The sequence below is a fragment of the Culicoides brevitarsis genome, chromosome 3, assembly GCF_036172545.1.
Source record: "Culicoides brevitarsis isolate CSIRO-B50_1 chromosome 3, AGI_CSIRO_Cbre_v1, whole genome shotgun sequence".
NCBI lineage: Eukaryota > Metazoa > Arthropoda > Insecta > Diptera > Ceratopogonidae > Culicoides > Culicoides brevitarsis.
Window position 1 is genome coordinate 31053817 of NC_087087.1, and position 16598 is coordinate 31070414.

Consider the following 16598-nt stretch of genomic DNA (forward strand, 5'->3'; position numbering starts at 1 on the left):
TTAAAATAAATATTTTATATATTATATATTTTTATATACATTAAATATAATCTATTATAAAATATTTCTTTGAATTAATTTTTAAAAAATTAATTATTTTAATTAAAAAATTAAAAATTTAAAGATGAAAAAAATATTTTTTATTAATAAAAAATTATTAATTAATTATTATTTTTTATTATTATAAATATTTTTAATTATTAAAAAAAACTGAAAAATATTTTAAAATTTTTCAAATATTTTAATAATTAAAAATAAATAATTGGTAATAATTAAATAATAAATTTTTAATAGTTTTTAAATTTTTAATTTTTAAAATTTTTTTATGCATTTTATAATCAAAAATTTTAAAAAATCAATTAAAATATTTATATTTTATTTTTTAAAATAATTTTCGAACTTCAAACCAGAAATAAAATATTTATTCAACTCAACCTCACCTGGTTAAATAAATTAATTGGTTAAAAACATCAAAAAAACACACAAACACGAAAAAAAAATAAAAACTTTGAAAATAAATTGGCATTCCAAAAATAAAAAAAATCACACTTGTTATAATAAAAATTTGCAAGCATCATGTCTCAATTGCGAGAAAAGGCAATCAATCAATCAATTAAAAAAAAAGAGTTTTGCACGACAAAAAAAAATATTTTGTTTTTAATAAAAAATTATATTTATGAAAATTGATGCAAACACAACAACATCTACAAACATGATAAAAAAAAGTTTGGTGTCACTTTACGAAATTAAATGAAAAAAATTTTTTTTTTAAACAATCAAAATCTTGTGACATCGCGAAGATACTAACGTTACTTTTTTGTTGGTCGATACCGTGGTGCGTGTCATGATAATGTTGATAATCATGCGAATTATGTGACAAGTAGCTGTCGGATGCTGCAGCATCATCGTCATCCGCACCGTCGTTTCCACATTTAAGGATCCGATATTTTTTCAAATCTGTATAATATTATTTTATACGTATTTTAGTATGGTTTCTCATGTTTTTTTTTGTGTGTTTTTAATTTTTTGGATTATTTATTTTTTTTTGGTTGATTATTTTATTGATTGATTTTTTTTTTGTTTATTATTTTATTATAAGTTAACATATGTAGGTGTTTGTGGTGATTCTTGTGGTCCGCTACCTTGTGAAGAATGTTGAGAGAGATTCGAGGGACCGACAATTTGTAAGTGTTGCGATGCAACCGAGGATGCATTCGACGCCGATGACGCAGATGAGCCAGCTGACGCTCCGGATATTGTTGCCGTTAACACAGGTAGGCCGGGACTATGGTAAGTAATTATTTATTTTTGAGTAAAATGTTTTTAAAATTTTAATTAAAATTTTTTAAGTCAATAGAAAACTTTTTACCAGTTCAAAATTTTTTTTTAAATTTTTAATAAATGTAAAAAAATATATAATTTTAATAATTTTTTAAAATAATTTTTATTATTTTTTTTAAATGAATAATAATATTTTTTAAAAAATATTAAAAATGGATTTAATTAATAATTTTATTTTTAATGCAAATTAAACAATAATATTTATTATTATTAAATATTTTGAATTAGTTTAGTTTTTATTAAGCTTTAATAATTTTAAAAGATTGTTTTTAATATTTAAAAAAAATAATACAGTTAATTTAATTTTTTCAAATTTTAAATTAAATATTTTTTTTCTATAATTAAAATTTTAAAACTTTGAAAATTTTTAAATAAATTTAATTTGATTAAAATTAATTAAATTAAAATTTTTAATTTTTTTTTTATTAAAATATTTTAATTTTTTAAATTTTTTTTATTTTAAAAAAATTTAAAAAATTATTTTAATTTTAAAAGTTGAAATTTTTAATTTAATTTATTTTAAGAATATTTTTTTTCAATTAAATCAATTATATTTTTATATGAAATAATTAAATACAAAAAAATAAATAATTTAGTTTTTTAACTTGTAATAATTGTATAATTATATTTTTTATTAATAAAATTTTGAATTATTATTTTTTTTTAATTTATTAAAATTTTTTTAAAAATATTTTGAACTGTAAAAATTTCCATTTCATTTTTAAATTTTTTATTAAAAAAACTTGACAAAAAAATTCATACAAAACTTAAATTTGTATAAAAAAAATAAAACAATAAATTATAAAAATAATTTTTATCCGCGAATCGTAGACAATGACATTAACATTCACTTGAAAATGTCTGATGTGTCATTTTAAAGCCTCATTTTACCTGTCACTAAATATATTTTAAATAATATTAAAGAAATACGAAGAAATTTTTATGTGTCTCTGTCGATTGCCTCCCAATTTGGTAAAATATTTATAAACATTCGAAGAAAAATCCGTTATGACAAATTCGTCGATGGTATCGCAGTGCAGCGCAGCGCATCAGAAAAAATGTATAATGACCCGATTGGTCTCCCTGAAGGTAAAATAATTTTTTTTTATTCAAAAGCACTTGAAATGGATAGTGTTTACACACTCTTTTCTGTTTGTTTTAAATTAAAGTTGTACAAACGAGAGTCATAAGCAATTTCCACACTCAATTGGATTAAATAAATGGCTTTTTGAAAAAAATAATAAAAAATAAAAAAATACACACGCGAGATGGTCAATTCAATTGTATGACAATAATCTCTTTCTCTGTCTCGTACAACTATTTTCGCTTATTATTATATTATTATTGCTTTACTGTCGCTGCTGCTGAGGCTGCCGTATCTTTTGATACTATAAACGAATATGAATTGAATAATTGTTGCGTAGGCCGAATGTTTATATATAATACGCTTTTATTTTGTGAACTCTTGGCGTTGCACAAAAAAATTTTTTTCTAAAGAAATATCGAAGTTAACTTTAAAATCATAAAAAAAATATTAAAACTGAACTCGGTTAAAATTATGTGACGGATTGTTAAGAAAATTATACACAACGACACTTCTAGTTTATTTATGGAAAGTACTGTCAAAGGTGAACGCGATAAATATTTTTCTTTATATACATTTTTATTTTATACATGTTCGTGGTTAAAATACTAATAAGATAATGAAAGGAAGAAAAAACACAAAAAACAGTAAAATTAAGAAGAGACCAACCTGTTGACTTGACTTGTTTATCGTTTTATAATTATAATCATTAGCGATACGTGAATCAGAATCACAAATAATAATAATAATAAGAAAATAATGATGTGTAATAAAAACTTTTTTTTTAAAGATAATATAAAAATAATGATAAAAAAATTTTTTGATTGTATTTACCTGCATGGCTTACACCATTGACTTTGTTGGTCTAATCCGTATCTTGCACGACATTTTTTCATGTTGTTACCTAATTTAAGGGAATAAAAATTTTTATTAGTATTTTTTTATTATAATTATTTTTAAAAAATCTTAACATATATTTTAATTATTAAAATTATTTTTTTTATTTAATATTAATGTTAATATTTTATTTTATTTATTTTTTTATTTAAATTTTTTTTTAATTATTATTAATTATTTTTTTAATAAAATAATAACATTAATATTTATTTAACTTAAATTCAAATTTTTTAAAATAAAATTAATGTTAATATTTAGTTTTTTTTATAAAATTAATAAAAAAAAAATAATATTGACAATTTTTATAAAATTATTATTAATTTGAAATTTTCCATATCAATTTTTCTTTAAAAGATTAATTAAAAAAAAAATCTTTAAAAAGTAAAATAATATTTAATAAAAATCAAAAATATTTTTTATTTATTTTTTTTTTATGAAATTAATCTTTTATAGAAAAATGATATTGAAAATTTCAAATTAATAATAATTGTATTAAAATTATCAATATTATTTTTTTATTAATTTTATAAAAAAAACTAAAATATTAACATTAATTTTATTTTAAAAAATTTAAATTTAATTTAAATAAATATTAATGTTATAATTTTATTTAAAAAATAATTTTATATAAAATATTAACATTAATTATTTCATTTTATTTTTAATATTAATGTTAATATTTTATTTTTTATATATTTTTTTCTTTTTTATAAAAAAATAAAATATTAACATTAATATGAAATTTTAAAAATCTATTTAATTAAATATTAATATTTCATTTATTTTTTTTTATAAAAAAATATTTTAAAAAAATTAAATAAAAAATTAAGTATTATCATTAATATTAATTTTAATTTAAAATATTTAATATTGATGTTAATATTAAATTTTTCATATTTTTTTTATAAAAAAAAATAATTTTAAAAATAAAGTATTAACATTAATAGTATCATTTATTTAAAATATTTAATTAAAATTAATATTGATGATAATATTTTATTTATTTATTTTTGTTTTTTTTTGTAATAAAATTAATTAAATAAATTATTTTCATATAAAATATTAACATTAATATATCGAAACACTTAATTTAATGTATATATTTAAAAATAATTAATTTAAAAAAATCTTAACACTTAATTATTATTATTAATATTAATTAATTATTGGCAAAAATTTAACTCTATAGTATATGATATTAAACAAGCGCGCATAAAAGCTTCGTATATCATTATTGGCAATTTATAATAATCATTTACTTGCATAATATATCGAAACTAAATCTTTAAAAAACAATAGCGAACGAAAAAAAAACTAGTTTAAAAAATTGTAAATATTTAAAATAAACATAATATAGCAGAATGAGCTTTTGCGACTATATTTTAACTTATTTAGTACATTTTTTTTTCATTTTTTATATATAATATATAAAAATTTTTATTTATAAAGCATATGTTTGTATTTCACTATTTATTTTATATTTTATGTAGATGAATAAAAAATTGTTTTAAAACATTATTTATGTAAATGTTATTGCAACGATGGTACATGCAGCTACCAAGATTGTTTTTTTTTTGCAAAATAAAAAAAAATAAATAAAACTAGCATTGTTTGGCTTGTTTTGCCAAATATAGTTTAAAATAAAATTTTTCTAATTGTTGATAAATAAATGTATGTTATAGCTAGTAGTATATAAAAAAGAAGAAAAATAAAAAAAAATGAATAAAATGTAAGCTGTATAAAAGGTAACATAATACAACAAGCTATATTTATTTATAACTAAGAAGGATGCATGAGCAAAAAGAGAGAAAGAGAAGATTTTTTGTATTTTTTTGTATATAAAGTAACATTCTACTATAACTAACTATATATATATATTTAAATTTAATATAATATTTATATGAATAAAAAAAAATAATATAAAGAATTGTATATATTTAATGTATACATATATATAGAAATTCTACCTCCGTCATTTGATTCTTGTTTACGTTTCCTCTTCTTGCCTCGTTGTGTATTTGCTCGCGAGCTCCAATCTGGATACATTTGCATATGCAACTGTCTTTCGCGTCTTGCAAGTTCATAATACTTTGCCTGCTCTTCTCGACCCAATGCATGCCACTATAATTCAATTGATTATTTTTTATTTGATTTTTTTTATTTATTTATTATTTTTTTTTTTTTTGGGAACCGCAGATTATTATTATTATTTGTTTAATTTTTTTTATCATACATAGCATTACATTATGGAAAATTTTGTGTGTGACTAATAAACATTGATATATATTTATATATAAGATAAACAATAATTAATAAAAATGTGTACTATGCATGATATATAATTGTATATTATATTATATTATATAAGAAAAAGTAATAAGAATATATATTTATATATAATATTTATATGCATATATATAATAATAATCATAAAAAAGTAGAGAAGCAAAGCCTAATATAAATATATATATATATAATGAGCGTAGAAAGATTTTTTTTATAAAATTTAATTTTAACAACCTCAACAAAATTGTATGGCATGGCATTGCAAGGATTGAGTGTCATTACTATACGAATATCGTTGCCCAAGACAGTTTCGATGTTTTATTTTTTGCGATCGTTTCGACGGTTTCGGGCGTGTTTGCTGATATAATCATTTCTTAAAAAACCTTCCTTAATTTTTTTTTGTGGAGCAATTGAGGCGATTTTTTGACGATTTCGGTCTTAACTATTTTTTTTTTTTTTTGAAAGATTATTAGAACAGGGGGTCCTAATAGATCTAATAAATTAAAAAATAACTCAACAAATCAAAATAATTTTTTTTGACATGCATGGAGGTTTTTTTTGTAAATAATTCTAAAAATCTATATGTTGCCGATTTTTCTCGTTAAAATTAATTCACTAATACAATTAAATAATAAAATTAAAAAAAAAATTAAATTAAAATAACTCGCAGAATCATACATGAGACAAATGGTAACAACACACAGCACACACTATAATAATAATAATTAATATATATATGTTTAAAATGTATATAAATGATTCAATCAAGGGAAAATATTTAAAAGGAAACATACAAAAGGACACAATTTCACACACTACGGTAAACGATTTTTTTTTTGCCTAACAGATTTTTTTTTTTTGATGACTTAACTTAAATCCTTGTAACAAAACAAAACTCATTCTGCTTGTTTTTTTTGCATTTGTTTAAATTAAATTTACAAACAAAAAATTTTTTATATATTTTTTTTGTACAACATATATCTTAAATTAATTAATTGCCAATTAGAAATTATTTATTTTTTTTTAAATATTTGCCAATTTTGTGTTAAAATAATTTTTAATTAATTTTTTTTAGTGTTTTTTTTGTAAATATATATGTTTATGTATGTGTTGTTGTTGTTATTGTAACTTAAAAATTATTAATAATTTTTATTATAATAATTAAATATACTTAAAATTAGATAATAAAAAATTAGTATAAAAGCAATACCTCCCGAATCCGCGGGCGATCTGTCTTTTTTTCGTTTCTTTTTCTTTGAACCGTAACCATAATTGTCGCGTGCACTCCAACCCGGATATAATTCCATATGTAATTGACGCTCTTGCCGTGCTTTCTCATAATAAATACTCTGTTCTTCCCGGCTCAATGAATGCCACTGTGTGAAATAATTTTTGGGTATTTTTTAATATATTTAGATTTTTTTTTAATTTTTTATTTTATTTTGTTTGTTTGTTATATATTTTTAGTTATTAACAACATCAGTTTACATCATTAATTGTCACATCGTACAAACATGTTTTTTTTATTTTTTTGGGGAAAATACAAAATTCAAACGAAAAATCATACATTTTGTTGTTGTTGTTATTATTTATTATTTTTTCGGTGAAAAATATTTTTTTTTTATAATTTGTTACTTTGTGTTGTTAGGAAAAGCGGGAATATTATTTTAATTTTTTTTTTATATTTTAAATAAAGAAAAAATATAATTAAAAAAATTAACATGCATTTTATATATATTATTATAAAATATATATAATATATATATATATGTATATAATATATAATTTAATAATATTTTATTAATTTTTATTATATAGTATAATTAATATATATATAATAAAAGTTATTAATATATTATATTATATATATATAATATATATTATATTATATATAATAATAATATAAATATATTATATATTTTATATATAATATATATCATAACAAGGTGTTCATATATTTTTTGTCATATCAAATCTAGAGCATATTGTGCATTGTTATGATGAATAAACAACAATTTTTAAACGTATATGATAAATAAAACGATAAAAAGTCTGTATTTCATGATTTTTTTCGGAACATTTCCTATCACTCGTGCATCGTCACCTTGTCAGCGAGTCAGTTGTGCAAATATTTGACCAGATAGCAGCAGCAGCAGTGCAGTAAATAATCAATGTGTAGGCATAATAATAATAATAGGCATGTCTAAGTCAACATTTTAACATTTTATTGTCTTATACATAGATATTTAGTCGTAATTATTACAAAACACATCATCTTGCATCATCAAGTAACTCAAAAAAAAAGTAATAAAATGTATCTGCTAATCGAATGATATTTACAATCAAAAGGTAATATCTGCTTTTATTAGTTTAGTTTTTTATACGCATTTAAACTTGAAATAATAAACGATAATTTTTTTTATTATTATTTTTTGATACAAGATCTAAAATATAAAATTAAATGAAAAATGTGTGTATATTAAAAATTCTTTTATTGTTATTCTATTTGAATATAATCATATATGAATGTACGGTTTGTAAGGTTAAGTTAACTTTAAAATGCTAATAATGTTAACAAATAGCTCGCGTGTGTTTTGTGTGGTTTTAAAAAAATTTACTCGAGCGTTCTTGAGAAATCTGGGTGTAACATGTCTGTCACATGAGCTTTAACTTTATTAATTGTTCAAATCGTGAACAAATTTGATTAAAATCTTGAGGCCCGCGGAAATTGTTCATTTCAGTTTTATTTACTACTTAACGAAAAAAAAAAATTCCAAAACAAATCGTCTTATTTTTTTTCTGCATAATTCGCTGAGTTAGCTAAAAAGTTTATGCAAATTGTTTTTGTTGCTTTGTTGGGACAAAAAAAAACGCTAAAATGTTGTCACAGTCAGTGTTTAGATATCATAGATCAAAGTAAATATACCGAATGTGCATTAACAAAGACACTCGAGTGCATGTTCGAGTAGTGCTATTCAAGTGAAAAAAGAGGTTGAAACTCGTCGTGGTTTCATTGCGAACGTGCTTTTTGATTAAACTGAAGATATGGAATTTTATTTAAACAAAAAAAGTTTTTGAGACCCCTAAATGACCTTCAAACCACCTTAAGAGGTCCCTTAAAAGACCCTAAAATTTATTTTATAGATTTAAAAAATTAATTGCTTTAGAAATTGTTCAGAGACCCTCAAAAATTTTGTAAAATATTAAAAAAAAAAATTTAAGACCCTTAAATGACCTCTAAATAACCTTGAAAGACTTTAAGGGTCTTAAAAACGTTTAAAGAGTTCATAGTAAGATTTCTAAGTCTTTTAAGCAGCATTTATAACATTTCAAAACGCGATTTTAATATTAAAAAAATATTTTTTAAGACCCCTGTATGACCTTTAAAAATCCTTGAAAAATCATTAGGGTCTCAAAAGGTTTCAAAAGTTTATAGGAATGAAATTTAAGTCTTTTTTAACAACATTCAAATAAATTTAAAACTCTTTAAGTGATTTTAACAAAATTTATTTAAGACCCCTAAAGGACCCTAAATGATTTTTTTTCAAAATTTTTAAAGAAATATATTTCATCATAATTTTTTACTGATTCTTCTTGAAAAAATATTTTAATAAAAAATCATTTAAAGTCATCAAAAATATTTTTATACATAAAAAATCTTAAGACCCCAAAAGATTTTTTTTAGACCTTAAAAAAATTTTAAAAAATCCTTTTAAAAATTTTTAAAATATTTCGAACACTGAATGGGCTTTGGAACCTCATAAATCTCAAGAAAAAAATTAAAATAAATATCAAAACTTAATTAAAAGGTCTTAAAATGCTCTTAGAGACCCTAAAATCAATTTTTCAAAGATCATTGAAAAATTATTTAAAATTTATAAGGACCTTATTGAAATTGCTCAAAATTAAAAATAGTGAAGTGAAAGCCTTATAAGGACCCTTAATGAACTCAATAGGAAAATTTTCTACGGATCGACCAAAAATTTTACTTAAAAAAAAAATTTTCTTGGAACAAATTTTACAAAAGCACACATGAGAGGATATTAAATAAATGCACTTTTGTTATTATTATTAAGTATTAGCTTTTCGAATATATGTCATCGCTGAATATTTATAAACATTGTAGGCAAAAAACGCTCAAGATACTTTTATAAAAAAAAATCTTTTTACTTAATGCTGAACATGCACTTTTAATGTACCGAGTAGTGCTTTACTTCGTTGTTGTCAGAAGGTATCAATGAATATTTAATGAATGTATCGGTTTTACAATGCACAAAAAAAAAACAAACAAAAAACTTGAGACACAACTACTGCTTGCTTGCCTGTTTTAATTTTTTTTTATGTTTGTTCTCGATCATGAAATATAGACTTTTAGCAAAACGAAAAAATTAAAGAAAAATGCATGCAACTTGTTAATTATTTTATATTATTTTTTTTTCGGCAAATCAAAGTTTATGTTTTCCATAATTAATGACGATGAAAAAAAAAACAATAAAACAAACAATAATAATAATATTTTTTTTTACACGAAGGGGGCTATAAGTAGGGGAAGGGGAATTAAGGCGCCGAAATCAATTTCAAGAAGACAAAAAAATAATAAAAAAGACAATAATTGATGCATATAAAAAAAAAACAAAGCAAACTTACCTTTCTACCCAGTATTTGATTGATGGCTGCTGACTCTTTTAGCGTACATTCCGCAACCACTTTTGCTCTCATCTCTTTCATGTACAGCATAAATGCATTTAAAGGCTTTTTGATGTGGGGTTTCTTCTTTTCATTGCTAATTGAATCTTTGCTGTCCGATTGTATTGCACCAGATGAATTTTTTTGATCGGAATTTGATCTGCGAGAATAAAAATAAAAAGTTTCAATCAATTAGTGTCATGATCGTTTGTCTTAACGTTTTAAAATTGTAGAAAAAAATAAATAAAAGGCTTGAGCAATGAGGAAAAATATTTTAGACTTCATTTCAATTTTTTTTAAATTTGATTTACAAAATTAAAATTTTTTCTAATAAAAATATTTAAAAAAAATTCAAAATATTGATAAAAATTTTAATTAACTAATTTTAAATAATAAATAAAAAAATTAAATTAAACAATATAAATTAAAAATTTTATTTTAATATTTATTTTTTTTAAATTTATTTAATTAAATTAATTTGCTAAAAAAAATTTTTTAATTTTTTTTTCAAATTTCAATTTAAAGAGTAATTCACTATTTAAATTAAATTTAATGAAAAAAAAATAAATAAATGAAAAAAAAATAATTTTTTAAAAAATTAATAAAAAATTTCAAATAAATAGAAAATTACTTAATTGAATTAAATTTTAAAATATTTTTCAAATTAAAAAAATAAAAATGTTAATTAATAATTTAAAAAAATTGTAAATAAAAAATATAATTAAAAATGATAAAATTTATTTTAAAAAAAATTTTTAAAAAAAAGTAAATTATGTAATAAATACTTTTTACAAAAATGTAAAACTTTATTTAAATTAAAAAATTAAAATTCTTTAAAACATGAAAAAAATTATAATTAATATTTTTTCTATAATTTCAATTCAAAAAATAATAATTAATTATTTAAAATGATTTTTTTTTAAATTTAATTTGATTTTAAAAAAATAAATTTATTTAAATAAATATTTTTTCTATAATTAAATAAAAAAAAAATTTTTTAAATAAATTAAAAATTGTAAATAAATAAATAAATTATTTAATTGAATTAAATTTAAAATTATGTTGCAAATTAAAAATTTTAATAAAAATTAATAAATAAACCTAAATATAAATGTAAATTAATAAAAAAAAATAATTTAAAAATATAAATATTTAATAAAATTATTTTTTTAATACAGAGTTTTAATTTAAAAAAATTATAAATTAATATTCTTAAAAAAAATAATAAAATTTAATTAATTAATTAATTAATAAGAATTTTAATAAATAAAAAATAATTAAATAAAATAAATTTTAATTTTAAAATATTTTTTAAATAATTTTTTTTTAATATTTTTAAATTTAATTCGCAATAAAAATTAAAATATTTTTTTCTTCATTGCTTCAGCCTATGAAAAAAATTAAAAATAAAAAAAAATCGAAACTTTCCAAAAACTGAAAACCACAAAAAAAAACCAAACGTTCAAGTGAGGATCACCTTTCTCTGGCAATCATCGCTAAATTTTTCATCGTTTTAAGCTTGCTGGCGTGCGATTGATTCATAAACAACGGCGCCGCTAACCCTGTGATGCCCCCAAGCACGGAGTTTGTTGCTGTCATTAAACTACTACTACTACTACTATTATTATTATCACTTAGCATATGTTGTTGCTGCTGCTGCTGCTGTTGATGTCGCGAAATGCCGCTCGCACCATTTCCATTATTGTTATCGCGCGTCGCATTGAGTGACAGATGATCCAGCAACATGCCACCCAACATGCCGCCCGTCGCCATACCCATCATCGACGCAGCACCGTTGCCCATTACATGCATCGTGCCGCCGCCGCCGCCACCCTTCGGTCCATCATAATCCAATTCGTCGTGACAAATAATGTCCTGTCGGAGTTTTTGCTGCTCCTGAAATGCCGTGGCGTGCTTGAAATAAAATTCCGATACGATATTCTGTTCCAGCAATTTGTTAATTATGGAAATTAAATTGTTTGTGGTGATTTTGTTCGTGAGGATGTTCGTGTGGATGATGTTGTTGATGGTATCGTTGCTGTTATTGTTGTTGTTGTTGTTGTTATTGTTGATATTCGTACCGACGGCATTACTGGCATTGGTTGTCGTCGTCGTTGCACTGTCCCCCGCACCCCCCGACGGAACCAATTCTGCGTATTTTTGCAAATATTGATTTGTCAGTTTGAGATATTGCTGCAAATGTAACTTTGCGGCATCCAAAGACTGCTGATGCTCGTGGAAATTCTCCATGTAAGCCGTGAGAATGGCCGAAATCGCAGATTTTTGGTAAGGAACTGATGCTGGCGACGTATTCCGACTATCCGAGTCCTCGTCTTCTTCGTCGTCGGACTGCGTCTCAAACTGCTTCATTTTCGGCTCGAGCAGCCCGTTATTCGCTAAGCTCGTGACAGTGACTAAATTTGGTTCTGCGGCAGCGACTCCTCGACTTGATTCATTATTATTACTACTAGCAGTCTTAATATTTTCTGTTTGGGTGTCTGACGTCGAGTCGTCGTCCTCCGGCTCGTCAGAGTGAAAATCTCGCGGAGGCGAGCCACGTTCATCGAGGTTCTTCGTGCTCGACGATGGCGGAACTACGGCAACCGGTTTACTGCGAACACTCAGGTTCAGCGGTTCGTTATACAAATCCATATCACTTTTTTTGTTTTCGAAAATTTCGCGTAAAATTTATGATTTTTTTTTCCTTATTTTTAATACACTATAAGCTCAAAGTTATTCATGTTCTTATCTTAGATTTAGACTCTATTTTAACACTAGGACACCACAGTAAATTGTTTTCCATGTTCTTTTCCGGAGCGATAAGTTGGCTTTTTTTCGGGTAAAACTACTAAGAAAATTTTTGTATGTATAAAATTGTCACTGTGGAGTAGGTAAAAAACGCCATTTAAATTATTATCTATTTTAAAATGAGCGATGAAAATTGTCGATTTAATACACATTACACACACACACACACACACTGACAACGCACACAAACATACGCGATTTCGGGATATATACGAGGAACGCACACATGCACAACTTTTGTGTTGTACGACGATAGGGAGGGATGGAAATTGATCGGAAAAGTTGAAGGAAATTTTCTTTAATTTGAAAAATTTCTTGAATTTTTTTAAAGAAAAATATTTAAAAAAAATTAATAAAAAATAATTTTAAATTTAATTTAATTTTAATTTAAATTTAATTTTATTTTAAATAAATAATTAAATTTTAATTTTAAAGGCATTCAGGGTTGCCAAAAATTTAATATTTAAAATTATTTATTAAAATAAAAATATTTATTAAAGTTTTCATTTTGAAAGAAATTTAAAGTTATTAAAGCTATATTTTTTTTATTAATAAAAAAATGTATTTTTTATTTTATTTCACTTTAAAAAAAAATATTATATTTAAATACAGGGTTGCCAAATATTCAAATTTTATTTTTTTCACTTCAAAATAAATTTTTAAGTTAAAAATATTAAAAAATATTGATTTCTTTGATAAATTTAACTTTTTTTTTATAATTTATGTTTTTAAAAATTATAAATTTTATTATTCAGGGTTGCCAAAAAAAAAGTTTTTTTTAAACATAATATTAAGCTTTTTAATTAATTCATTAGGTTTACAATTTTAAAATGCTTTTCATATTTTCTAAATGTTTTTGAATTGAAAAACTTTAATATAAGTAATGTCTTTAAAATGTAAAATTCATAATTTGATATTCAGGGTTGCCAAAAATGAAAAAAAATATTTTTTTTTATTTTCTAAATTATTATTTTTTTAAATTTTGATCATTATTTTAATTATTTTTGTAAAGATAAAAAATTTTTTAAACATCAATTTCTCATTTTTTTTAAAAGAATTAAAATTCGATATATTCAGGGTTGCCAATAACAATTGTTTCAATAAAAAAATTAAAAAATCTCAGACAATTTGAAACTTAACTTAATTTTGAAATATGTATTTAACAATGAAAAATTAAATATTTTTAATATTTTTTTCAAATTTATCGAAATTTAAAAAAAAAATTTTTGTACATTTGGCAACCCTGAATATAAAAAATTTTGAATTATAAAAAAAATAAGAAATTAATGTTAAAAGTAATTAAAATTTAATTCAAAATTTAAAAAAAATTAGAAAATAAAAAAAAAATTGGCAACCCTGAATATCAAACTTTAAGTTATTTAAAGTAAAAAAGTATGAGGTAAATGAACTTTAATCAGAAAAAAATTAAAAAATTTGTTCAAAACCAAAAAATACAAATCTAATCTCAGAAAACTTGAATTTTTGGCAACCCTGTACCAATAAAAATTACAAATTTATGAAAAATTAATTGATTCATTCAATCAATTTCTAATAAAAAAAATGCAATTAATCAAAAAAATTTTCATCATTTCCCGTATTTCCTTGTTCGACTCTAACCCATATACACACACCGACACACACACACACGAGACGAAAAGTTTTTCCCGTAAAGTTGTACACAGACACACATTTCATTTGCCGATGATTGTGAGAAATGAAATGAATGCCCTCTGTAGTGACATGACTAAATAAAAAATCAATATTATTTGCACACAATCCACAGGTTCTTTTTGTCACACAAATACATATTTGATGGATGTGCAGTAAATATCCTCGTCGGTCTCGCACACACACGCACGCGAGTTATAGGTGTACGCGAAGAGCCGTAGGGAGATGTAGAGATAGGCGAGAAGAGAGACAATCATACATCAGTCGAGCATCAAGAAGAAATGTGTACACGGGAAAAACGGGACGATTCGAGCGCGCGACGACGACGAAGGACGAGAAGTAGGTAGACGATGTGGATTGCGAGCGCGGCGCACAAACAGAAATGAATTGTAATAACAACAATCGATGCTGTTTGTGTGTGTCTGGCCCGTTTTGTCTATGATTATATTTATGATGAGGATGATGAGGTTCATTCTCGGAGGTACGTCGAAAAATAGATTTTATTACCAGTTTACCATCAGTTAACACGCGTGCGAATCGCCCGAGTATCTACGGGAGTCGTCCTAATATTACAGGACACACGTACGCCATGCAGGAAGTACTTCAATAATTTATCAAATCGGATGAATGGCGCATTCGTATCCTCGTTATAAATGATAATTTACATTGATTTACATATTTTTCCCCCGAGAGAGGGACCGAACAATGCACAAATGCATTTTTTTTTCTGTACAGAGAAATTTCCAATCAATTTATAAATTCCTGATTTGATGGAAGCACTCACGAAAATGACAAAGGATGAAATATTTACAGGCAAAGCTGTAATTTTTCACTTTTTGTAATGTGTCGACAATTTCAAAGCTCACTTCTGAAGCAGTTTAGGGAACAATGGAATTTCCGTATTGTTCCCTAAAAAATTTTTCACTTGTTTCTCTGGGATAATTGTTATTTACTTGAATTCACTTCCTCCTTTTGCTCGTGTAATTTTCAGCACTTTTTGCTTTGAGTAATTTACAAAATTTCACTATTTTTGCACAGGTTTTGTTTGAAGTTGGATTCTGATGGTGATTGAAATACTTTAGACGAGCAAATTTTTCAGTGTGGCGTGTAGCGTACGACGTTTGAGTTGATGTTTGTTGTTGATGAGGATGATGATGATGATGAAAAATTCTTGCACAATCGCAACTTTTTACACAGCCAAACAACAATAAATAGTACGGATTGTCATGTGTCGTGTGTATGTGTCTATACAGCGGCGGAGGTATGAGACACATACACTCACAATCAGAGAGCAAAATTATTTTCCTATTTCAATTGGGAGGCAATAATATACAAAATTTTATTCGTGTGTCCCTGTAGAGAGTGTATTCCGCATCCCTTTTGCTCGACTACGACAACGACGACGACGCAAGTAACTCGTACGGCGAGAAACTAGGGTAAAAATAACATTGTCTGTGTCTATGGCCAACCTGTTTGAATTTTACTTTCTTTTTGGCGCGCGCTAATCCATCTGTTGAAAAAAACCAAGGGTTTCATTGAACCATGCGGAGGGTTCAAGTACTGAAACTTAGATGGACTTCCGAGCAGTATGAGGAAAGTTTCGATTTTTTTTAGGAGAAAATGTCCTTTAACTTACCTTCCATATCTATGATTACTACTATCGTGGGTCGATTCCTTATTATTTACACCCGACCCGATTATCGATGAATGCGAATTAAGTGAATGTACATGATGTGAATGTACAGAAGGCAGTAAGTTGTTCGGTGAAAATCTATAAAAATCACTGCAGAAATATGCAAAATTAGGAGATTTGACTGAAGAAGGAAAT

General features: G+C 23.5%; 2 protein-coding genes across 4 annotated transcripts in view; both read right to left on the minus strand.

The window, feature by feature from the left end:
- LOC134835903 (protein pangolin, isoforms A/H/I/S) overlaps positions 1 to 16598 on the minus strand; it is a 70878-nt gene that overhangs the window by 6231 nt on the left and 48049 nt on the right. For 2 of the 3 annotated variants that reach the window (XM_063850907.1, XM_063850909.1), the window contains 4 exons: positions 16407 to 16553; positions 10256 to 10454; positions 6819 to 6984; positions 3260 to 3329 (listed from right to left, as the gene is read on the minus strand). In XM_063850907.1, coding sequence (XP_063706977.1) covers positions 3260 to 3329; positions 6819 to 6984; positions 10256 to 10454; positions 16407 to 16553 — 582 coding nt within the window. Of the gene's footprint in view, positions 1 to 3259; positions 3330 to 5289; positions 5444 to 6818; positions 6985 to 10255; positions 10455 to 16406; positions 16554 to 16598 lie in introns of all 3 variants that reach the window. The other variant, XM_063850908.1, reaches the window with a different exon arrangement.
- Positions 11768 to 16065, minus strand: LOC134833423 (probable cyclin-dependent serine/threonine-protein kinase DDB_G0292550). The gene is made up of 2 exons (XM_063847737.1): positions 15724 to 16065; positions 11768 to 13174 (listed from the first exon to the last, which is right to left on the minus strand). The coding sequence occupies exon 2, from the start codon at positions 12944 to 12946 to the stop codon at positions 11768 to 11770; it is 1179 nt and encodes a 392-aa protein (XP_063703807.1). The 5' UTR covers positions 12947 to 13174; positions 15724 to 16065.